The 26041-nt window shown below is 35.8% G+C and overlaps 1 protein-coding gene across 1 annotated transcript in view; it reads left to right on the top strand.

Moving 5' to 3' along the window:
• LOC128997283 (facilitated trehalose transporter Tret1-2 homolog) overlaps positions 1-26041 on the top strand; it is a 48820-nt gene that overhangs the window by 10313 nt on the left and 12466 nt on the right. The window contains exons 2-8 of the mRNA XM_054422908.1: positions 10043-10116; positions 17495-17844; positions 19566-19637; positions 20245-20316; positions 20767-20838; positions 21115-21190; positions 21398-21738. Coding sequence (XP_054278883.1) covers positions 10071-10116; positions 17495-17844; positions 19566-19637; positions 20245-20316; positions 20767-20838; positions 21115-21190; positions 21398-21738 — 1029 coding nt within the window. The 5' untranslated portion in view covers positions 10043-10070. The remainder of the gene's footprint in view (positions 1-10042; positions 10117-17494; positions 17845-19565; positions 19638-20244; positions 20317-20766; positions 20839-21114; positions 21191-21397; positions 21739-26041) is intronic.

Here is a 26041-nt window from a genome sequence, read left to right as displayed (position 1 = left end):
AAATTGAAATTATTTATAACTAGCAGAGTACGCGTCCTTCGTACGGGGTTGGCAAATAAGTATAAAATGCTTATTGCAGTTATACCCGATCTTTGCGTTTGCGATGTGAGAAAACACGGATTCGGAATGATTTACCAAAATTCAGATTTTCATCAATCTTACACGAGCGTAAAACTGGCAAAGTCCTTACGCTTAGGGCGATCGGAGAGTTTATCTGATGTCTTAACTGAATCTTTTTCGGCACAAATCTCTACCTTTTTTAGATAACATCATAAAGTGACCAATTTAGGTTTGTTAAACTGAAGACTTTGTCGGGCAATCGTTTTTTCTGGCTTCTGATGCAGAATTGTCGGATTTCTTCGACTATGTCATCGCTTGTTTTTAGCCGGCCAGGTGAATGTCTTTTCAAAACACTTCGGGGCCACAAAATTCATTAAACCAGCTTCAAGTTTCTTTATCATCAAGTAGATTTAAATTTAGTTTAATTTAGCAATGTATATAAACTCTGCGTCCTACAGATTACAATCTGTGCCTTCTATTGCGCTGTAAACGTCGTACTGGTGACTGGCGTCAGGCGTATGAGTATCAATAGCAGCCTAACACCCCGCACCTGTTTTGCGCATGCCAAGGTCAATGTTTCATCCCTTGCTACACGGGAAACAAAACTTTGTTATTTTAGCTTTAATTTGACGTATAAAACGTTTGAATAGTATCCAAGAAATTACCATTTAAAATCCCGGCATTCTTTTAAAAACACCCTGTATTTTATAGAATTAATTGTATTTATTGACGCCATTCTGCATTTATATTTGTATAATGTAAATCTTGAATAAAGTATTTCTGAATCTGAATCATATTATACATGGGTTCAGGATAAAATCTCAATAACAAGAGCAGCTAATCTAACTATATACATTTAATTATTGGGTTATTTTTTTGAGAGCTCCTAGAGTTTTTGATTTAGGCTATTTGGACTTTTTTTGTGTAATTTTAAAGTACGGCCCCTCCATATATGATCACCATAATCTTTATATCTTAAGGTATTTTTACTGTACTTATTTGAATATTTTTAATTTGATTTAATTGTATAGTGAAGAACACAACATAGATTCCTCCAAACGATGAATGAGAATGTTAGGTGAACTAGGAAACATGGACAGGGCCTGAGAGGCTGGGACTATGGGTGCAACCCCCAGTAGGCGCACGGCGAAGGGTAAATTTTTGTATGTCTACAAATAAAAATAAATAGCCATAACTTAACATTTTTTCCTAATTGATTTTGAAATATCTGTCAAATAAAGCATTTTAATTTTTAAGTTTATTAGGTAGAAATTTTTGGTACCATTTTTCAACATTACGCATCAACTTCATTTAAACATTTGTATTAAACATGGGGGAAGGCTGTAGGGATGTTGTCGATGATGTCGGTACGCATCATATTGCCACTGCCAATATGCTGGCTCGGCGCTACTGCTCGGAGCGAATAGGGGCGCATGAGACATTGAGACATTACCAGCCTCACCTCACAAAACAAAAGTTATAATTCAATCTTTTCATTTGCTTACAACAAACAGCATATCAGGTTAAAATATATCATTCAATAAACTATGACTTCATCTTTAAAATTAACGAAAAATATATTAATCTGAGTTTGCAATAGATTAAAAAAATGCATTACTCTCCAAAGCATTATTTTTAATGCTTTGTTTTGTCTTGCGAATATAACTTAGACGCTGTATCACCATGAGACTAACCAACACAAGTAGACTTCTGTAATAAACATCGTAAAATAAAAAAAAAATGTTTTTATGTCTAGTTCATGGTAGAGGCACTGGGTGCCAGTGTTGACGAAATTTTTTTGATATTATTTTACAGTTAATTTGATGATTTGTGTTTAAATTTGGTGTAATAAAACTAGGGAACGAGCTATTAGCGAATTTCCCTATAGGGAAGTAGCTATTACCGTAGGTGGCATGGTTAGACCTAGGCCCGGGACCAATTTACTTTTTCATTTTGATGTCCCCAGAGGCCAAAAACACCATTCGTTCAAATTTTTATATATGTATATATATATATATATATATATATATATATATATATATATATATATATATATACATATATATACATATATGTCCGTGAACACATAATTATACAGTGAACAGTTACATAGAGTATACAGTTTTTTGATTATACAGTAAAAAAAAAACAATCTTTTTGTGGCAGCACTTGGTAGGTTTAACTAGAGTAATTTAAGTCAGATTTTTATGAAATTTGGTCTAAAGGTGTAAAGCAGGATAAACTTGAATGAGTTGGCGAACCAGCATGATCAGACCATGGGAACAGGGCTTTACGGGGGATTTTATGGGGTAAAAATTGGTTTTTCTCACTTTTGACCCTCAAAACATAAAATTTCCCAATTTCTCTTTAGACATTTTTAAAGAGCTTAAAAAAACAAATAACTTAGTATATAAAAGTATTTATGTAGGGTTATTGGTAACGGAAAAAATTAAAAAAATTGTAAGTTTAAAATTCCCATGTTATTCTTATGGAGAATATTGTAAAATGTAGAAGTTTGCTTGTCTATGGATATATTTTGATCAAACTTGGCAAATTTATTTATTTTGTACTAAGCTATTAATATTTTGTTAAAAAACACACTTTATTAGTTTCCTCGGAGCAGCAAACCTAGGTAGTTGTTAAACCTAATGTTATTTAAATATATTTAATTGAAAATCAATTCAGACAAATGGAAATACGCTTAGTTGCCAGGTTTGCTGCGACGGGGTTTTTTATGATTGGATCATTTTATTTGGTTAAACGAGATTTTAAGTACCTAACTGAAAAAACAAGAATTGACTTCAGCTAACACATCTAAAGGGGGTTGTTTAACTTATGGTGGACTGTACGGAGTTCATGTTTTTGGGCCTGAAATTTGAAGCCACTAAAGGCAGCAGCATAGGCCATTCTTTGTTCGAGGAATCTTCTGCTATTAAATCGGTTTGGTTCAGTCCCACAAACGTGAGCTCTTTATTTAATACATAAAACTGCTAAAAGGGTTAAAGTTGGAATTTTGTTAAGGCCAGAACCGAAACAAGTAAATTATTCAAAAATCTTGCAATGATACAATTGCATTGTGGAGTAGTGTTTCAGCATATAGGTATGATAGTTTTTGTCAAAGGTAGTAAGAAAGTAACTTTAACCAGACTAAGGGGTGGAAAAGCTATTGGGCCTAGGGGTGCCAAAATGCTTAATCTGCCGACCTTGAACATGGACTTTTGTGATCAATGCAGAGGAAAACCGTCTAAGGCTATAAATAAAACTGGTACGTCAGGACATTTAATCTGTGTTTCCATAAAAGTGATTTTAGAAGAATAGGACTACACCTAAGAAACCTATATTTAAACTTAAATATAGAAAACAAAAATACCCTCACCGCAGCAAACCTGCAGACTAAGCAAATTTCCATTTTTGTAATTGGATCCATATCCTAAAATATTTTCATAAACAAGACATATTTATTTCTTGAGAACTAACGAAGAACTAACAATTAATATATATATATATATATATATATATATATATATATATGCAAGCATTTTCTTCAGAAAACGGTGTGCCCTGGAAATGCCTTAATTGTGAATTTAGCATATCCACTTTTTATGCCTTATAACTTTTTATTTTTGGAGAACTGTCGAGAACTAACAAAGAACTAACTTTTGGTATATAGATATAGGTAAGCATTTTTCATCTTAAAATGGAGGGCTAGAAACCGGAAGTCTGAAGTTAGCATACTCATTTATTATCAGCTATACCTTTTTTTATTTTTTGAGAACTAACGAAAATATTGGGGAACTATCGAGAACTAATGATTGGTATGAACAAAAGTGGATGTGTACGCTAATGCGGGTACGCTAACTTCACTGACCTCAAGTTTACCACTATATATTTTTATAAATGACTGAAATATTTTACTGACTACAATGGTACCATGTAGGCCACACTATTAATGACGAAGATTCACATGGACATTGTAGTGCGTGGAACAAGTGTAAAAATCTTTCACTTCCGGAGACCAGCACCATACTTTGGGAATCGACTAAATACATGTAAAAGAGTGAAAATCAGCCGGGAGGCAAGCTTTAAAATAATTAGGTCACGGACAGTGACGTCATCAAAATGGCCGCTCAGCCAATAATAATAATGTCGCATATCTCGGAAACCGCGTAACCGATTTTGACGCATGACATCTTATTTGAAAGGTCTAATTATTATCTATGAAAAAGGTTATTACACCTTTAGCGGTTAAACCAACGGTTTCTTTGTATTTTAGAAAATATTAATTTTTTACGCCCCACAAAATGGGTTTTTTGGATTTATCATTTGGAAAAATTAAAATAATCAAAATTTACTTTCCACCGTTGAATCCAGCTTTAAAAGATGAACAATTTAGTATTTTGAATCATCGCTCTATGTATATTGGTTACCGAGATATTGAAAGTAATAAACACAGAACACTCTGTCCCCCATGTTATCCTTATGGGAAAAATAACATTCTATATCTCAGTTATTTTTTAACGTATCTTAATACAACTTGGTATGTGGTTTCACCTAGTTGAGCTACTTGATAATGACTATAAAATATTTATATTTTACATTTACATGGCAGCAAACCTACATACTCATTTCCTATGTTATTCATATGGCAAATTTATGCATGATTATTTATGAACACTGTACTGTACTTTCTCAGCTTTTCCTTACTTTACAGCTTTAGACCTTTTCGGGAGTTTTCAGGACACAGATTGACTGAGCACTTGTTGGAATTATGATACATTTATTATTCTCAGAGCTGATTACAAAAACTATTGACAAATTACTTCTACTTCGAAACCCCATAGACCAAGTCAATCTATTAGGCGGTCCCTTGACGTCTTGGTCGATCGGCTCGAGACCCCTCTGCCCCGTTTTGCTGTCCTGGGTTCCCCACGTTGGTTCTCCTTCCTGACGCTGTCCCGTCGTAGCGACTCACAGAGATCCTATCGACACGGCTCCTGCAGTCCTCCAACTGGCTCCGTCTCGGGAAATGCTGAGTGGGTTACTATCCTAAATGCAGCAGCTACCGTCGGTGTTACCCGTTCCGTTGGCAGATGCAGACTGCCGTCTCTCCCAGACAACTCTTTCTCTTCTTAAATAGTGGAGGTGGGCCTCTTCATCCCCCTCCAGACGGATCCATGGTCCCGAGAGGCAGCTTTTTTGGCCACCGGGGACTTAATCTGAAATAAAACAGATGGGGCTCAAGCCGCCAAACAGCTGCACCGGGCTCAAGACGCCTCTAGTGCGAGATGTACCGGGCTCAGCACGCCTCGTCCCATCAAAAACGGACAATGTTTACGGCTTGTGAGCTATATACAAAAACACTACTTGGTTTTTTGTTTATAGCTCGCAAACCGTAAACATTGTCCGTTTTTGATGGGACAAAAACGGAAATGTTTGTTAAATCAAAGTTATTAATGTAAATGACTAAATTTATACATCAGATTAAAAATTTGTTAATGATAATTATTGAACTAGAGCGTTCACGGAAGTGTCGCTAATCGGATTAAAAAAGGGTCGTGCAGGACCAGCCGGTAATGACCCTCCCGGTCAGTTTGGGCTGCCTCAACTTAGGGTGGCAAGAACCTATAGTACTGGGGTGCCGGGGCTCAACACGCTTCTCGTACTGGGGTGTACCGGGATCAGCACACCTCTAGTGCGGGGGTGGCGGGGCTCAACTCAACACGCTTCTAGTACATACCCCACCGGTGGCGCCTACCGACGGGGTCGGGCCCGGAGGCCCAACATGTCGAAGTCCTCCAAGAATGCTCCTTATATAGGGTCGCAACTCGTAAGATGCTTGGTGAGTGGGGGTAAGTACCCAGTATCCACCCCTGGCCGAAAGTACTGGGCACTTTTCCCTAATCACTTTCCCTCAGTACTTTTCCCTCGGGTCACTGAGCACCATTCCTCGGTGCTTTGGTGTTTTAGCCCATATTACATTACCCAACCTTGGCCTTCCTCAACACATCATTACAACATATGCTGTCAAAACTTGACGTTAAGCGTAATTTTAATTAATTATCGAAGTATTTTAAATTCCCTGAGTATGCAAGTTTTTAGTATTTTGAAGGGTGGATTTTATATCAAATGGAGTGCAACTTAATCTTGTCTTGAAATAGTTCCTGCATCCGTCTGAATTATTTCGGAATTTGTCTGGGGGAGATTCTCATCCAAGCGTATAATATCAAGGCGTGGTTTTTTTCTTAGAAATTGAGACGAATCTTTTGACACCTCAAACGTTGAAATTGGCCCACAAATATCCCTTATTTGTATTGCCTCCCTGGAGTAGTGTTAACAAAAACGGCTTCGCGTATTATATACAATAAATATATAATACATTTTTTTAATTTGTTAAAGGGAAATAACAGAGACGCCAAGCCGTATTTCATACTATTCTTCAGTTAAATACAAAGATTAAATAAACAGTCTAATGCTATGTAATAATATGTTTAAGTGAGGAATCCACAGTCCAAAGCCTGAAATGCATACTACTCTTCAGGTAGGGTAGCCACAAAAAAAATAAAACAATCCATAACTATGTTTTGAAAAGCCCAAAAGATTTTTACAAAAAAAAAATACTATGAATATTATATTCTTTAGGTAACCACTTTAAAAATCTAAACGATCAATAACTATGTTTTAAGAAGCACAAAAGACGTCAAACCCTATATGAAAATTACTAGAAAAATGTAAACTCAAAAGAAACAAAAACATCACGTTAATAAGGATTTTATCACGTTTCTTGTTCAACAATTGCGACAAATTGCCATCAGATCTCTTAGTCTGACCAATCCAGGAAAAAAAAATTTTCCCCCAAAAAAATACTAATATTTATAAAACCCCCGTTGCAGTTGACCTGCATACTCAGTGAATTTCAAATGCTTAGATAATTAATTATAATTAAGCTACGTCAAGTTTTGTCGACATAAGCTGAGAAAGTACAGTACAATCTTCATAAATAATCTTGCATAAATTCACCATATGAATAACATGGGAAATGAGTATGTAGGTTTGCTGCCATGTAAATGTAAAATATAAATATTTTATAGTCATTATCAAGTAGCTCAACTAGGTGAAACCACATACCAAGTCGTATTAAGATACGTTAAAAAATAACTGAGATATAGAATGTTATTTTTCCCATAAGGATAACATGGGGGACAGAGTGTTCTGTGTTTACTACTTTCAATATCTCGGTAACCAATATACATAGAGCGATGATTCAAAATACTAAATTGTTCATCTTTTAAAGCTGGATTCAACGGTGGAAAGTAAATTTTGATTATTTTAATTTTTCCAAATGATAAATCCAAAAAACCCATTTTGTGGGGCGTAAAAAATTAATATTTTCTAAAATACAAAGAAACCGTTGGTTTAACCGCTAAAGGTGTAATGACCTTTTTCATAGATAATAATTAGACCTTTCAAATAAGATGTCACGCGTCAAAATCGGTTACGCGGTTTCCGAGATATGCGACATTATTATTATTGGCTGAGCGGCCATTTTGATGACGTCACTGTCCGTGACCTAATTATTTTAAAGCTTGCCTCCCGGCTGATTTTCACTCTTTTACATATATTTAGTCGATTCCCAAAGTATGGTGCTGGTCTCCGGAAGTGAAAGATTACCAGGTAATATGTTGCTTGTTCCACGCACTATTGGACAACTTTATGGGGCTAATATTGAACTCTTATGAACAACGTCAGTATTTCCATTAGTTACAAAACCAATGAGTTAAGAATTTTAAACTCATCAAAAATTATGACTGTTATTAGTTTTGAAATAACTCCTGTTAATAATACTAACAATACTGCTCGTTTTCTAGCAACAGGTACACTAGTTGCTTTAAAAATGATGGTTAAAGTTATTGCAACCTAATGTAATTTTGCCTAATGGTTACAGAGAAAATTCCAAAAAATTGTAAATTTAAAATTTCTATTTTATCCTTATGGAGAATAAGTCAACCGTTGTAGTTTGCTTGTTTGTGAACATATTATGATCAAATTTGGAAAATACGTTAATTTATTACCAAACTATTAACATTTTACAACAAAAAACACTTTTTTACCCTCCCTGTTGCAGCAAACCTAAGTACTTGTTAAACTAATTCTATTTAAATAGGGAATAAATGTGATATTTTTAAGGAGACATTTTAGTGTAAATCCAATCAGGCAAATGGAAATTCGCTTAGTCTGCAGGTTTGCTGCGGCGGGGGTATATAACATTTTTGTAAAATTTTATATGGAAATGTGAAGAGCATCTAAAAATGAACCAATAACATAAAGAACCTATGATGTTTACTGAGCATTATTCTTTTACATCATCTGTTGCAAAATTATGGATTAAAAACTTCTTTACGCCACTCTACACTATTTTGACAAACTTCCCACGCAAGGATTTAGTCCAGAAAACAGCTGTTTGCCGCCAGCTTATTCAAATGGGGTTTCATTGCGTACTACTGTACTGCAATGAGTTTTACCGGACACCAATCAGCTGATTATACTGTATTTAGGTGGCAATGAATGGTTATAAACAAAAACATAACCTGGTTATGACTGGTGATTTTTTAGTCCTTTAGTTGGTGGAAATATATAAGAATCTGTACGAATTTAGTAGTATGGCGTAAATTATCGTACGTAACTCGTCCAAAATGTGTGTACCGGACTCGTATGGTAATCCAGTACTCGACTTTGTCTCGCACGGGAACGACCACACTCGTCCGGCAAACACTTATTTTCAGGACTAGTAACGTAATATACTATTACCAGACACCAATCAGCTGATAGATAAACAAAAAGTTGTAGTTATAAAAATAGCTATTTACATTACAAGTGATGTAAACACGCTCTTGCGTAACGTGTAACGTATAAGATTTTACCTGACCCGACAATATACATGGGTTAACGTACAATATTTTTCATTATCCATTTCACTCATCTTCTACCAGTAACGTTATTTTACTAACAACATTACAAAAGCTAGGTTAGGAAAATACTTTAAAGCATAACAATAACATTCAATCGCACAGCTGATTTCTAGCGTTGAACGTCGTTGGCTCCATAGAGTTATATTTTTTAAGTTAAGCACTCAATGTTATTTAAATGGGTTTCTTTACATCACCGAGTGAGTTTTTGATACTTTACATCACTCGAGAAGTAAGGAAGTTGTATACATCACGCTTGGGATAGGGAAGTTTAACATGGCGGGTTAGGTAAAAAATATAACCTCACTTAGAGGTTATGACTAGTTATTTTTAGTCATTTAGTTGGTGGTATAAGGATTTGTACAGATTTAGTAGTATGGCGTTAACTATCGTATGTCACTCATCCAAAATGTGTTTACCAGACTCGTATGGTAATCCCGACCACCCTCGTCCGGCAAACACTTATTTTCAGGAACGTAATATACTATTTCTGATAGCTGGAAATTTGTAATGTGAGTTTAAAGTAAACATTCAAATCTTCAAGTTGCATGAAAAAAAAACCACGGTGATACAAAAGGGGATTTTTATTTCTATGGAATATGAAAATCACATAGTATAGATGACTCAGCATTTTAAATAAAGAAACATACAGGTATGTACAACAGCCATTCTTTTTAAAACGTAACTTTGAAAGTGTAATTTTTACAACAATTGTTGTAAAAATTACAGTTTAAAAGATACTGCAACTTTTATGATTTTCTAAATAATATCATGGTTTCTCCCACCTCTTACCCATTATAAGGGTTGTTGACAAGCAAATGGGAGAACAGAAAGTATCTCTGTGTCAGACTGCTGATACCGTACTTATATTTTGTAATTGTAATTTAAAATCCAGTTATCCTTTATCCTTTATTTAGTACATTTATTTACACTATATTAAAACATAGTGTTTTTTATTATACATCTCTGATGTATATGAATGATAATCGATTATAATATGTTTCTAAAACATATTACAGGGTGAAAACATCAGACCAACCAAGGGAGATGTATTCAGTGAAAAGAATCAATCTTTTTGTGGCAGCACTTATTGGTAGGTATAAATCTTTTACATGCCTTGTATGGTAAAAAATTATAATACAGTAAAATATAAATCTGATAGTCATATACAGAGTATCTCTCGTAAGGTGTCTCAAATTACAGAAAAAACGGCTTAACGTTCAAGGATGAAATAAAATTATTTCTTGCTAAATCGACCCCAAGGAATAAAGTAAAAATATTTTTAACCCTTTTTTCCGATACAGAGTGTGCCAAAAAGTGAGGGTCACTAGTTCGAATCTCAGAATTTTCAAAAGTAAACATAAAAATGTCATGTTATAAACCGTTTTAAAGATATATAATTGACAAACATTCTGGCAAAAAAATAAATCAATTATCTTTTTCTGTTTTAAAATGGCGGCAGCTTTTTTTTGAGAAAAATCAATATGTTTTTAATACTTTCTGTTTCCTATACCAATGCACTTAGCCCTTCTCCGGTTGAATTTTCTTACTTATTATGAAACTAGCAGAGTACCCATCCTTCGTACGGGGTTGGCATACAAGTATAAAATGCTTATTGCAGTTATACTCAAGCTTTGCATTTGCAATGGGGGAGGACACATTGGAAGAAAATTGTTTACTATAATAAAATTTATGGTATACTATAGTATTACTGTACACATCTACCATCGCCAATGTTCTACCACTTCACCTAACCAACAGAGACGGATCAATTATGAACAATTCGCAAAATATCACAAATTACCCATGAAGTTAAAAACATAACTGTAAACAGTCCTACTTTGACAGTATGACAGTTCTCATTGCATATCACAGTTTTTTTGTTGCTGCTTGATTCAAATAGTAAATGGTTCAAATTAGCTGTTTCCATAAAAGCAAAAATAATTATAGTGCTGCACCCTGTTGGTAAATCTTATAACTTTTATAACTTTTGCATATCATAGAACCAATTTTTTTAGTTAAAACAGCTGACTAAATTCTTTAATCCCCTTTAATTGAAATGAAATGAAATGAAATGAAAAAGTGCTTTATTGACACAAAAATAAACTGCATAAATGACATATGAACTTATAACTAAACATAATCTTCTGCATAACGACAACAAAATTACTAAATACCCCCGCCGCAGCAAACCTGCAGACTAAGCGAATTTCCATTTGACTGATTGGATTTACACTGAAATGTCTACTTAAAAATATAATATTTATTCCGGATTTAAATAGAATTAGTTTAACAAGAGTACTTAGGTTTGCTGCATCAGGGAGGGTAAAATTGTTTTTTTTTTTGTAAAATGTTAATAGTTAGTAAGAAATAAAAACATTTTCCAAATGTGATCAAAATATGTTCATAAACAAGCAAACTACAACAGTTTACTTATTCTCCATAAGAATAACATGGGAATTTTAAATTTACAATTTTTTGTAATTTTCTCCGTAACCGTTAGGCGCATAATAACGCTTCAATATATTAAATTATTTGTTTTTTTAAGCTCTACAAAATGGTTTGGAAATAAATTGCAAAATTTTAAGTTTTTTGGGTCAAAAATGGGAAAAACCTTTTTTTACCCCATAAAACCCCCGTAAACACCCGTTCACATGATCCGATCATGCTGGATCGCGAACTCGTTCGAATAAACGTAGGTTTACACGTTTGTACCAAATTTCATCAAAATCAGATCATTTTTGCTTGAGTTATCGTGCTGACGGACACATATATATAAATATATAAATATATATATATATATATATATATATATGAATTTGAACGGATGGTGTTTTTGGCCTCTAGGGACCTCAAAACGAAAAAAAAAATCGGTCCCGCGTCCAGGTCTTACCATGAGTACTACGGTAATAGCTTATTCCCTATATGGGAAATTCGCTAAAACAGCACATTTCAGCAATGGTCATAAGACCGTCTGCCGGGTTGACAACATTTTATTTTATACAACTAAAAATGTGAACTATTTGTAATAAGCTATAGTATTTATATTACTTTGCTGCTATACATTGAATTCTAAAACCAAATCCCACCTATACTTCCAAGCCTCTTTAAGAAAATTTGCCAGCGAACGCCAATCCTTACCATTAAGAAAATCTATAAACTCTGAGCGAGTTAAAACAGGTTTCAATAGCCATTTATTTCTAATTTGGTTTAAAATTGGACAACGAGCAAAAAAATGATAAGTGTCCTAATTCTCATTTAGATTACATAAAGAACATATAAAATTAGCGTCTGTCATCCAAGGTTTAAAATTTAAGGAAATAGTCTCTGTCCTTACTTTGAATACCCATCGCCTAACAATATCAGGAACGTTATCTGATAGATATCCATTATCTCCAAGGTCAAGATTCAGTGAAGCATAAGTTGTGTGGTATCGTGAGGCCAATGCCGCCTGGACTAACCCCCGCCTGCTCTCCCCCCTTACTGCCTCTACTACTGATAACAGGTGTCGCTGGGTATCCTCAATGGAATTCACATCAAAGGATAATTCAGTTCCATGTTTACTTCCAAGACCCTTCCAATCTCTGCTCCAATAAATATTTTCCCTGATTATTTTCTTTGCTAATTTATTTGGTAGACGGTTCGGCGGCAGTGACAGAGCATGTATGATGTAACAAGCATGCATGCTGAGTGTATAAATGTACTCTTTTTCTAGTCCAGTTTCGAGATACAACGCATAGTTTGGAGTATTTTTTGCCAATCCTAAAATTTTCTTTACAAAATAACAAAGAGTCCCATCTACATAATCACTTTCCCATAAACCCCAAATTTGACACCCATAACAAAGAGTTGCTCTGACAATTGTAAAATAAATAGTGAATTTTTACTTAAAGGTAAATTTTTGTTATTTAGAAATGTATTCCAAATACTGTTAATTGCTAATTTTGAAGAGCTGCACTTGTGTTTTAAATGCAAACCCCAGGATAGTTTAGAATTTAAGTTTATTCCCAAATATTTATAATCATTAACCACATCGATTCTTTCACCCCGAAAATACCATTTGTCATTTTTCCTCAGTTTCCCTCCTTTCCTAAAAACCATAATCTTTGACTTACTTAAATTCACAGTCAAGTTCCATTGTTGACAATATCTCTCAAGGTCATTTATCATTAACTGCAGACTGGTTCCCGTCGGAGCCATCAACACAATGTCGTCAGCATATAACAAAGCCTTAATTTGAACATCTCCAAAAATGCAGCCTCCACTTAATGAATCTATAATGTCATTTACAAATAAGTTAAAACATAAAGGACTCGCTGCAGTAAAATCTACAAAAAAAGTATATAATTTACCCTTTTTTTTACTGAGACACAATTTTGCAGCATTTGAAAGAATAAAAACATTATCAATTGTCGAATAGCCACTCCTGAAACCGGCTTGATATTCACATAGCTTATCATGATCTGATATCCAAAGATTTAATCTGTTGTGCAGTAAACTTGTGTATAACTTAGCTACGCAATCTATAAATGATAAACCCCTATAATTTTGTGCAATGTTTTATCACCTTTCTTAAACAGAGGATAGATAATTGATTGTTTAAAACTTTTCGGTACGACGGTACTTTATTAGTTTTGAAAATATTGTTATAAAAATTCAGCAACTTAACTAAAAATGATTCTGAACCGTTTTTAAAGAACTCGTAGGGTATTCCGTCAGCTCCTGGTGCCTTACCATTCTTTACTTTCAGTAAAACTGTTTTTAATTCGTTCAAATTAAATTCTTTATCTAGAAAGTCGTCATGAATAAGAGGAAGCGCATAACAGACATTGGCTGACAGCAGGGGCGGGTTCAAGAGACTCTTAAAGTGTTCTAACCATTCGTTTGGGCTGACTTGACCACCTGTATTAGGACTTAGAATCTTAAAACTATTTATAAGTTTCCATAAACATTTACTGTCTTTAGCCTGAGTCAAAGATAAATACATATTGTCAAAGTAAGCAGTTTTTTTTCTTTAAGTAAATTTTTAATGATCTGTTGGCCTCAATATATTCATTTTTTATCTCAATTTCATCGCTTTTTCTGTACTTTCTCAATAGTTTAAACACATTGTGCCTAGCTTTAGCGCACTGTAAGTCAAACCATGGCTGTTTCCTTGCAAACTTGAAAGAGTTATTTGTATTTGACTTTACTTGTTTAACATGAGCTGACTCTGTAATGCATTGAATGAGACTCTTAACATTTCTTTCCTCGTCTATGTCCAATTGCAAATTTAAAGCAGCAGTGTGTATTCTTTCCTTAAAATTAAAATCATCAAAATTGGTCCACTTTAATCTTGGAAGTAAAGGTAAAACTTGTCCCTCGACTCTGGAATCTAATTCTTTCCTTATCTTAAAGAGTTAATTGTATTGGCAAGTGATCTGACCCAATGTACTCTATCTTAAAATCACTAACTATTTGTAAACAATGAATTGAAACAAGTGCTAAATCTATCACTGACGCTCCCAATTTATTTATGAAAGTAAATTCGCCCTTAGAATCACACTTTGTTCTCCCATTCAATACAAGTAATCCAAAATCATCACACATTTCTAAAATTTTTTTTCCATTTACATTTAAAACTGTATCTTTTGACTTTCGATCATAATTTAGGCATGCATTGGTCAGTGTATTAGTACCTTCAGTAATGTTTTGCTCACTAGAAATTCGACTGTTTAGATCTCCAATTACGATTAAATTTTTACCATTGTTACCATGGATTATTTCATACAAATTTTCAAAATCATTTTCCCAATTGCTATAATTCAAATAAATTGGCAAAATAATAAATTCTCTATTATAGTTTTCTTCCAGAAACTTAAAAGCAGTCATATTTCTAAAATGTTCAAACTTAATATTATTGAAGAATTTTGACTATTTATTCCTAAAACTATACCACCTGACTGTCTACCTAGTGTTGCATTTCTTACTGCAAATTTAAAATCTATCTTAAAGTTAACTAACCTTTTAAAAACTAAATCATGTTGCTCGTGATTAATAAATGTTTCTTGTAAAAAAATTAAATCATACTCATTGACAAAATCTATAAACAAATTATCCTCTAGCTTATTTTTAAGTCCACAAACATTGTATGCTAATATACTAAGTTCCTTGTTCGCTCTGAAAGTAGTGACACTTACAGGATCGGCGTCCACTCCCTAGACCTTGGCACCTGGAGATGAAGCCACGGACTCCACCGGCGATGCTGTCGGTGTCGGTTTGGTCGTACCCGCCGCCGTCGACACGTGCTGCTGCTCCCTCGCCACTTTCGTCGCCTCCGTGTACGTTGTTCTCACATCTGGGTTGCGGTCTGTCCTCTTCACAGGGCCCTTCTCAGCGAGATTCTTAAGAAAATCCGTGAAGTCCTTGCCGAGGATGTGTAGTAGCTTCTGGCCTCCGTCTTCTCTCCCAGCCATCAATTTATTCTCCTCCCAGGTGAAGCGAGTGTTCTCCACCTTCAGATGGTCGTGGACGATCGGCATTCTGAGCTTCCCGGAGACTTTCTCAATTTCCGTACGGACTTCGACTAGATAGGCGCGTTTCGTTCTAACCTCCCGAGTCAAATCTCGATGGACCACGTACCTGGTGCCTTTAAGGTCCCTTACATGAGCCATTATGTATTCAAGGTCGTAGTCATCCGGAATATGCGCTATAATGGCTTTACCGTCCCTCCCCAAGGGGTATGCGCGATTGATCCATAACTTAGACTTATCAGTTCCAAAATGCTCCGAACAGAAGTCCCTTATTATTTGACAAAAATCCGGTGTACCACTCCACTTTAGTCCTCTAAACACGAGATTATTTCGCCGCGAACGACTCTCTAGGTAATTTATTCTAGCAATCAACCTCGAGTTCTGGGTCTTTAATGAGTCTATGTCTTCATTTATTTTATCACATCCCTTACTAAGGTTACCAACCTCCATCGATAAGGTGACTAAATCCTGCTTGGAAGCTAGATTAGCGAGTTTTTGGTCTAGTAGTCTACTTATGTTATCATTTAGTCCCTCTAGCAATTGACCCACAGTCAAACTGCTTACCGCTACACTATCCATATCGCACGTCAATCTAGCACGCCTGTCAGGGTTTGTGTTCGATTCCAACTCTGGTGAACTAGAGTATCTATGTCGTTTAAATCTACGAGGAGTAAAATAATCACTGATTTTGCGGTCGGACATATAACCTCAAAACGTCTGTCACCACGAGGTGTCCTCACTGCTCCACCCGCCCGCACAGACCCGCTCGGCCGCACCACCACAACGCACCACAATATGTCGATTATTTACCTCGGCACACGATTAGCTTCGGGCTGATAGCTGATTAATCTTATGTGGACACTAAATAATCTTTTAAACACAAAATTAAGTCTTCTAACGTCAATAAATCCACTAAAACTGCTAGAAATCTAATCCCCTTTAATTATGAATACTCATAAGGTTAACATGGGGAACCACAGAGCCACTGGGGCGGAGCCCGAGAGGATTTTTGAGATAAGAATATGCCTATATGTTAATTGAGAATGTGAGCTATCATCATGCCAAATTTCAGCCCAATCCGTCCAGTGGTTTATGCGTGATTGAACTTCAAACAAACAAACAAACACACAAACTTTCACATTTATAATATTAGCTATAAGATTGATAACAGCTAATTTGAACTAAAGCAGCAACAAAAAGTTGTGATATGCAATGAGAACTGTCAAAGTAGGATTGTTTACAGTTATGTTTATGTTTTTAATTTAATGAACAATTTGTGATACAGTATTGTGCGAATGTTTGATCATTTATTTTTTTCTATGGTTTAGGTGTACTGGTAGAACAGTGTGGCTATGGTAGATGTGTTATACTAGCATACAGTAAATTTAAAGAACCAAATTTTCTCAAACCGTGTTCTCCCATTGCAAACGCAAAGAACGTGTATAACTGGAATAAGCATTTTATACTTACCTGTACGAAGGGCGGCTACTCTGCTAGAATATATATATATATGTGTGTCCGTTAGCACGATAACTCAAGCAAAAATGATCAGATTTTGATCATCACTCCCTGTTTCGGTAAAAATATTTTTACGTTATTCCATGGGGTTGATTTAGCGGGAAATAATTTTATTTCATCCTTGTACGTTAAGCCGTTTTTCCGTAATAAATTTGAGACACCTTACGTGGGACAGTCTATAGGCCTACATACTGTATGAGCTCAAAGAAGGTCTAGATCTTTCCATGCCGCCTAGGTAATAACTTCTTTCCTATAGGGGAATTTGTTAAAAATCCTAAATCCTCCCTCCATGGCAGAAAATACATAGGTGATACCTCCATATGCAAGTTTTACTCTGCATCGAGTAGGCCTATATGCCACCAGCTATTTTTTACCTGTTTCAGTGAGTCTTGAATCACATTACCTCTATCATACTTCAGCTTACAGTTAAGTTAATTTCAGTGAACGTTGCTGTTTTTTCCTTGGGAAGCTTGTACAGTTGGACTTCGCCCTCCATTCCTAAGCTGAGGGCCAAAGACTCTTGGTTGCCTATTGATACCAATGAGGCGTCATGGATTGGATCTCTAGTGGCGTTTGGCTCCATCTTGGGCCCGTTCCTGGGAGGCTACCTCATGGACCACATTGGTCGAAGACCTACTGTTGTTGTCTCTGTGGCCCTTGCTGTTATGTCCTGGGCTGTTCTGTACCAAGCTACCAGGGTCTGGGAGATCTACATTTCACGAGTGATTGGTGGAATCGGCGGAGGGATCATCTTCACAACTGTGCCCACATACGTAGGTGAAATTGCTGAGGTCAGTTTTTGAATGCTATTTAAAAGTTAGTAAACAACTTCTTTTCTGCTCTTAAACATATATTTTCAAAATTTCTCTGTAACCATGTTATTGTAACAACAATAACTAATATTTAAATTTGCCCATCAGTTCAATGGTCTTCCAGGCTTCCTACTGCTTCACATTGGCTTAAACACCATGATTTTTCATACAAACAATAATGAAAAACACATTAATTTGCTTGAAAGGACTGTACCTTTTATCATCTATCTGTTTTATGCATGATTCCATCAAATTATATCATAGTGAATGTTTTGTGTTCAGGAGATAAAATTTGATTTTGAATGCCTCACACACACTCACATTGAACCTTTCATGGGTGTCCTTGATTTAAAACACATGACACAAGGATTTTTCTGGGGTATTGAAACCTTAGAGAAACAATGTAATTTTATACGATGCAATACAGTATGAGAACCTTGTATAATCAATAGAATTGTTCCTTGAATCAACACAAAACTTTACTTGACATATTTGAAAAAAAAACAACGAAGCAAACAAAAAGAACAATGTCATAGGTATTACACTGCGGAAACTCATTAGCGGGCGGAAACGTAGCTACTAGCTAGAGTACATCGTGCCCTTGGCGAACAGCACTGGGTCACGCCCCCAAGGGGGTATGGGGGGCCGAAAGTTTTTTAAATTTTAGGTGCGAAATAGTTTTTACAAACATCTCATAGGAATTTTAAATAGTTAGATTTGTGTGTTTTAGCAAGTTTATTTAATATCTAATATATTTAAATTTTTTAGGTAGCATAGCTGCTGAATATTCAAGACCACGACGATTATTTAAGAGTCTTCATTAGTGTCGCGATATCATTTTGTTGTGAAAATAAAGGGTAGCTCGGAATTCCACACTCGTGCCATGAATCGTCCGCGAATGTAAATAAGTGTAAATAAAATAGAATAGTGCGTTTTAGTGACTAAGTGTGATAGTTATGTGAGAAGAAACAAGAAACAGCTCCTGATAATGCCACACTTGTGGTGAAATGTACATAGAGCGCTAACTTATAAATTCATCAAGAACCTGGCAACCAAAAGGTAAACAACATAGGTAATTTTCTGTAAAGTTTGTTTTCAATAAAATAAAAAAGCATTTCCCTAGAGAACAGTTATACCTTTAATTTGACACCAAAATTAAATTTTTATGACGACCTGGGAAGGCATTATGTGGTTACAAGTTTAACATTAGTCTTTTGCGACTATCTTCAAGGTCGTGGCACTACTGAAGACTCCTTAAAAAGTCAATTTACTTACAAAAAAATGAAAAATAGACATAGGCCTATAACTGAAAGTTGTTTGCGGCATCATCTTTAGCGATAGTTTGAACTGGTACAAGAGTGTTTAATAATCTTTTAACAGGTTGGCTGTTTTAAAACACCGAAATTGACTGTTTTTTTTAGCCTGCTAGTTCCAAGAGAACAGCTTCAAGCAAGCAAAACACAATTTGTGAAGATACAACGTAATATAGGATATTGTTGAATTGCTTGCCACTACCAATGTTCCAGGATGATAAACGCAGTGCTCTGTCATTACTCTTCAATTTATTCTTCACTGGAGGGTTGCTTGATGAGTACCTGGTTGGTCCCCACGTATCCTACTAGTCCCTGTTCTGAGTGTCATATGTTGCGCACGCTATATTGTTGATATTGTTGAATTGCTTGCCACTACCAATGTTCCAGGACAATGTACGCAGTGCTCTGTCATCATCCTTCAATTTATTCTTCACTGGAGGGTTGCTTGTTGAGTACCTGGTTGGTCCTCACGTATCCTACTGGTCCCTGATCTGAGTGTCATATGTTGCTCACGCTATATTGTTGATATTGTGGAATTGCTTGCCACTACCAAGCTAGTGCTCACGCTATATATTTAAATCTCAAGTTTGATGAATCTGTAAGGGAGCATTTTATTAAACAAAATATATTAACCGTCTATAGTTTGTATATCCTTGAGTGTATTATGCATGTCAGGAAAAATAAAGCCAATTTTACAACACATGAAGACATACATAAATACAATACCAGAAATAAAAAAAAACATAGTCTTACCTTTTCACAATTCTGAGCTATATAAAAAGAAACCATCCTATGCCGGTTCTGTATTCTTAAAACATATCCCAAAAGAAATATTGAACATAGAAAATCAAAACAAGTTCAAAAGCGAACTCAAAAGTTTTTTAATCAGAAATGCATTTTACTCTCTTGAAGAGTTGTACAATTTAATCAGTGTGAATGCTGATGCTGTATGACTGAACAATTCAATGCAATGTTAGATTAAGGAACTGTGACGCTATTTATTGTATTACTGTACATAAAACAAATAAAGAAGTTTTGAATTTGAATTTGAATACCAATGTTCCAGGACGATGTACACAGTGCTCTGTCATCATCCTTCAATTTATTCTTCACTGGAGGGTTGCTTGATGAGTACCTGGTTGGTCCCCACGTATCCTACTAGTCCCTGTTCTGAGTGTCATATGTTGCGCACGCTATATTGTTGATATTGTTGAATTGCTTGCCACTACCAATGTTCCAGGACGATGTACACAGTGCTCTGTCACCATCCTTCAATTTATTCTTCACTGGAGGGTTGCTTGTTGAGTACCTGGTTGGTCCTCACGTATCCTACTGGTCCCTGATCTGAGTGTCATATGTTGCTCACGCTATATTGTTGATATTGTTGAATTGCTTGCCACTACCAATGTTCCAGGACGATGTACAAAGTGCTCTGTCACCATCCTTCAATTTATTCTTCACTGGAGGGTTGCTTGTTGAGTACCTGGTTGGTCCCCACGTACCCTACTAGTCCCTGATCTGAGTGTCATATGTTGCTCACGCTATATTGTTGATATTGTTGAATTGCTTGCCACTACCAATGTTCCAGGACGATGTACACAGTGCTCTGTCACCATCCTTCAATTTATTCTTCACTGGAGGGTTGCTTGTTGAGTACCTGGTTGGTCCCCACGTACCCTACTAGTCCCTGATCTGAGTGTCATATGTTGCTCACGCTATATTGTTGATATTGTTGAATTGCTTGCCACTACCAATGTTCCAGGACGATGTACACAGTGCTCTGTCACCATCCTTCAATTTATTCTTCACTGGAGGGTTGCTTGTTGAGTACCTGGTTGGTCCCCACGTACCCTACTAGTCCCTGATCTGAGTGTCATATGTTGCTCACGCTATATTGTTGATATTGTTGAATTGCTTGCCACTACCAATGTTCCAGGACGATGTACGCAGTGCTCTGTCATCACTCTTCAATTTATTCTTCACTGGAGGGTTGCTTGTTGAGTACCTGGTTGGTCCCCACGTACCCTACTAGTCCCTGATCTGAGTGTCATATGTTGCTCACGCTATATTGTTGATATTGTGGAATTGCTTGCCACTACCAATGTTCCAGGACGATGTACGCAGTGCTCTGTCATCACTCTTCAATTTATTCTTCACTGGAGGGTTGCTTGTTGAGTACCTGGTTGGTCCCCACGTATCCTACTGGTCCCTGATCTGAGTGTCATATGTTGCTCACGCTATATTGTTGATATTGTGGAATTGCTTGCCACTACCAATGTTCCAGGACGATGTACGCAGTGCTCTGTCATCACTCTTCAATTTATTCTTCACTGGAGGGTTGCTTGTTGAGTACCTGGTTGGTCCCTACGTATCCTACTGGTCCCTGATCTGGGTATCGTGTGTTGCTCCCGCCATATTCCTTTTGTTTAGCCCTTGGTTGCCAGAGTCTCCATACTTCCATCTGCAACACAACTATGATGACAAGGCTTTGATCAACCTTATATGGCTCAGGAAAGGAATATCAAAAGAGCAGGCTGAAGAAGAAATCAAGACTATTAAGGTAAAATTATATGCATTAAATGTTTCTTTTTAGTTCCCTGTAAACTTTATAACAATAATTTACTTTCTGGCGACCGTACTGCATGATGGTGTTCAGATGTTCCAATCAGAGCGTATCAAACTGAAGGTCTGCTATATAAAAATAGAGCCCATGAGTTAAAAATATAAATTAAGCTTTCTTTGATCAAAGTTAAATTTTTGTACTGTATATTGTAATAGTACATTTCGTACCTAGGGCCGAAAATGAGGTTTTGCCGGCTCGAGATAGTTTTTAAGTTCAAGACGAAGTCGAGAACTTAAATCGATCGAGAGCTACAAAACCATTTTGGTCTGTGGTACGAACGCTATTTTTCACCACCCTATTACCACTATTCACCACAATAATAATGCACACTGATAGTCAACACAACTACAACTTTAAGGTTATGTCAAGAAATAATTTGAGGAATCAGCAAAAATAAAAATAAATAGTTGCTAGGCATCGGTGAATTTTTTTTTAACATAGTTTTATTTACAATCTGTTTTGCATTAAACAATAAGTAAATATGATGGCATTTTTAACAATAAAATAAAAATTGGAATGCATGAGTTAGCAGCTAAACAGTTTTAGCACTAACATAAAAAACAAAAAAAAACAAAGAAAATAAATTTCAGAGCTGCTGTACAAATCGAGTCGGAAGGTCTAAAACATTTTCTCTTTTTAGTCTGTAGACATGTTGACTGTTGTCTATGAGGTTGAGGGCCAAATGGTTCGGATGATACTCAAGCTTTGAGATGTATTTTTTACTGCAGCTCGTAACTTCTTCAGTAACAAATGGAATTTTGCAATCATTGTGAATGGTGACGTTGGATACATACCAAGGGGCTTTCAGGATGGTTCTTAGTAATTTTGACTGAAATCTTTGTAATATATCCAAGTTTGATTTTGAAGCTGTTCCCCACAAAGAAATGCCATATGTCCAAATTGGTTTGAGGACAACCTTGTAAAGCAATAATTTATTTTCTATTGACAGTTTTGAATTTTTATTCATGAGCCAGGCTATTTGTCGAAACTTTGAATTTAGATGTTGCCGTTTGTTCCAAATATGGCTTCACCAGGTAAGTTTTCTGTCGAGGTGGATGCCCAAATATTTTACTTCATTGTGGTGAGGCAGAAGTACGTTGTTTAAGTGGACTGGGGGACAGTTAGCTGTTCTGGTGGTGAATGTTATGTGTGCAGACTTGCTTTCGTTCACTTTGATTCTCCATTTTTGTGGCCACGTGGAAAGACTGTTTAGGCCAATTTGTAGTGTTTGAGAAGCTAAAAATGGGTCGTCATGGGATGTTAGGAGTGCTGTGTCGTCTGAAAATGTAGATAAAAATTAATTTGGATTTTCAGGTAAGTCTGGCGTATATATGAGATACAGAATTGGTCCCAGGACGCTTCCCTGCGGTACACCTGACTCTATTTTGTGTAGCTTGGTGTAAATTCCTTGGTGTTTTATTCTAAAAATGTCTGTTTTCCAGGTAAGATTTAAACAATAGAAAACAGTTATAGGGAGAGAACGTTTAATTTTTAATGAAAGTCCAGGATGCCTTTCTTTATCAAAGGCTTGGCTTACATCAAGAAACGCTGCAGAGCAATATTCTTTTTTCTCCAGGCTCTGTCTTATTCTGTCTGAAAGTCGGTGCACTTGTTGAAATGGTAGAATGGTTTTGACGGAAGCCAAATTGATGATTAGGTATAACATTATGTTCATCCAACAGTGGGCCTAGTCTTTTTAAAAGTAGTTTTTCGAATACCTTAGACGTTATGGGAAGGAGACTGATAGGCCTGTAGGTTACTTCATTTGGGGGTTTTCCAGGTTTTGGTAGAACGATAATTTCTGAAACGTTCCATTGAGTCGGAAAGTACTCGAGGCGGAGAATGGCATTGAATACCAGAGTAAGGAACTTAAAACCTTTCTCAGGGAGCTCTTTTAATATTTTTGCAGTGATTAAATCATATCCTGGTTATTTATTTAAACCTAATTCATGGAAGAGGCATATTTTTAATTCATTTTTTGTGAATGTTTATGGATAGGCAAATCCAGTTGATTGGGTGAATCCAGATATTCCTGTACCTCAGGAGAGTTTGTTGCACTGGTATGCGGCGTAAATACTTGGGAGAAGTGGGACGCAAATAATTTTGCTTTTTCGTCCAAGCTTTTAGCCCACGAACGATCAGGTTTTAATAATGGGGGAACAGACGATTTTGGTCTCTTGAAGTTCTTTGTTACCTTCCATAAAGAGTAGTTTGATGCTTCTGTTGAAGAAAGATTACTTGTATATTCCTGAAACCATTCGTTTTTAACGTGTCTTAAAAGTCTTTTCAAATTTTGGGACGCTCTATTAAAGTTGGTTTTACTATTTATATTCAAGATTATTCTTTTCAAGATTATATTTCAAGATTATATATTTATATTCCGTGTATTCTGCCACACTCTTCTTAATTTACGTTTCTCCGCTATGAGTTTCTTTATTTGAACAGGATAGTTAATGCCATCGTTAGTTCGCAGTCGAGACGATGACATGAGGGTTGCTTCCCAAGCACATTGTTGAATTACATTGTTAAAAAATTCAACTGCATCGTCGATTTCTTCGTTGGTTTTTAAGGAAATTGATAGATCTAGTCTATTATTGACAGTCTCTTTAAAGTGTAACCAGTTTGTCTGTATGTTATGCAAAGTAGGGGGTGCTTCTTTGTTCTTTGACAATTATTGTCGAGCTTACTGTTAGAATTACAGGCAAATGGTCTGAAGACATAGCACAATTCTATTGCAATGCTATGGATTTTGATTGTGTATTTAAAATGCATTCATGTTTTAAGTAAGTAAGCGGACAGCTGATTTTGCGGCCCCGGGCTGTAAAAACCTGCTCGGTCCCCAAATTACGATGACAGCTAGCATGGCCAGCAAAACGTAACTTTCAGCCACCAATTAACGTAGGTATGTAATACAGCCAAAAACATCATAGTGTGGTGAAAAATTCTTTACAGTTGAATAATTTTTAGCTAGAAGCAGTCGAGATGGGATGGACTGTCTTTGACGATGAACTTATTTGTTTGTGATGTAATCATAATATGTTTTTTTCTGTAATGAGATGTCTTTGTTTTTCATGCAATTATAAACAAATGTGTTTTAAATTGAGTTTTGTCTTTTAGCGGCTGAGTTGTATTACTTACTTTACTAGCTTGTACCCGTACATTGCATGGGTTGGAAAAGAATTATTGTAGGGGCAAGCAAGCAGTAAACTTTTGGGTCTAGTTCACATTACCAAAAACCTGCAAGCTTTGAGCTTTTTCTATCCGAGTATTTTCTATTGAAGCTGCATGGTTGATTACTTGAAAATATCAAAACAAATTTGAAATAGGTACTTGACTTGGTATATGAAAAACATTTAAAATAAATATTATAGTTTACACTACTTTGGAAAACAAATACTTAATACTTTTGTGCTTTCATATACTGCAAAAATAATACTGCATACCAGGATGTGTTCTTCAGTGGTTGCTGGTATTGCTTTTAATTTTTGTATTGCTGAAAAAACTTATTTAGTAAATAATGTAGATATAACTTGATTTTGTGAATGGGTAATTGATTAGTATGAAGAAATAAAAGTGATGATAAATCAAAACAGGTACCGGTAACAAAGTTTTTTAATTAATTTCTGTAAAACATTTTTATATACAATATTGACAGCTTGATTTCCTTTGGGGAGTATACAAAGGTTCTTTCAATTCGAGACTCTTGAACAGGCGACATAAAGTTGTCCATGACTGAAACAGTCTTTCTGCAAGTTTATCCCTACAAACTTCATAGTTTGTCCTTGGGCTTTGTTAATAGTGATGGCAAATGCCAGTTTCGAGAGAAACTGAATTCTTTTGAAATTAAATGGAAGATCTGTCGGGATTATTGGTATTCGTGGGATTACAACGTGTTCCCTTTAGCGCAACCTGTCATGATTTTGGCACTAATCAAATTACTTTTTAGTTCTGTTATAACCAATCTGGTACCGTTGCAAAGTCTTGGTGCATCCAAGCTGCACATCAACAGAACAGGTGTACCAACTTTTAGTTTGAGTTTGTGTGAAGGGACTCCAGACAATTCTAAACTATCAAAGGGTAGTTTGTAGCACTTTCCTCATTCACAACACTGTATCAATTGAGAAAAATGTAATATCTTCAGAGGGCAATTTCTTCAGCAAAGTGTCATTTATAGTGTTTACTGTCTCATTTAAGGGCGATAAAATGCTGCGATCACAAACTCACTTGAAAGATGGTTTGT

This window comes from Macrosteles quadrilineatus, unplaced genomic scaffold, assembly GCF_028750875.1.
Source record: "Macrosteles quadrilineatus isolate MER2022 unplaced genomic scaffold, UCM_ALF_1.0 Scaffold_1__1_contigs__length_201487025, whole genome shotgun sequence".
Lineage (NCBI taxonomy): Eukaryota > Metazoa > Arthropoda > Insecta > Hemiptera > Cicadellidae > Macrosteles > Macrosteles quadrilineatus.
The sequence above is the reverse complement of the archived record's forward strand: the minus strand, read 5'-3'. Positions and strand labels throughout refer to the sequence as shown.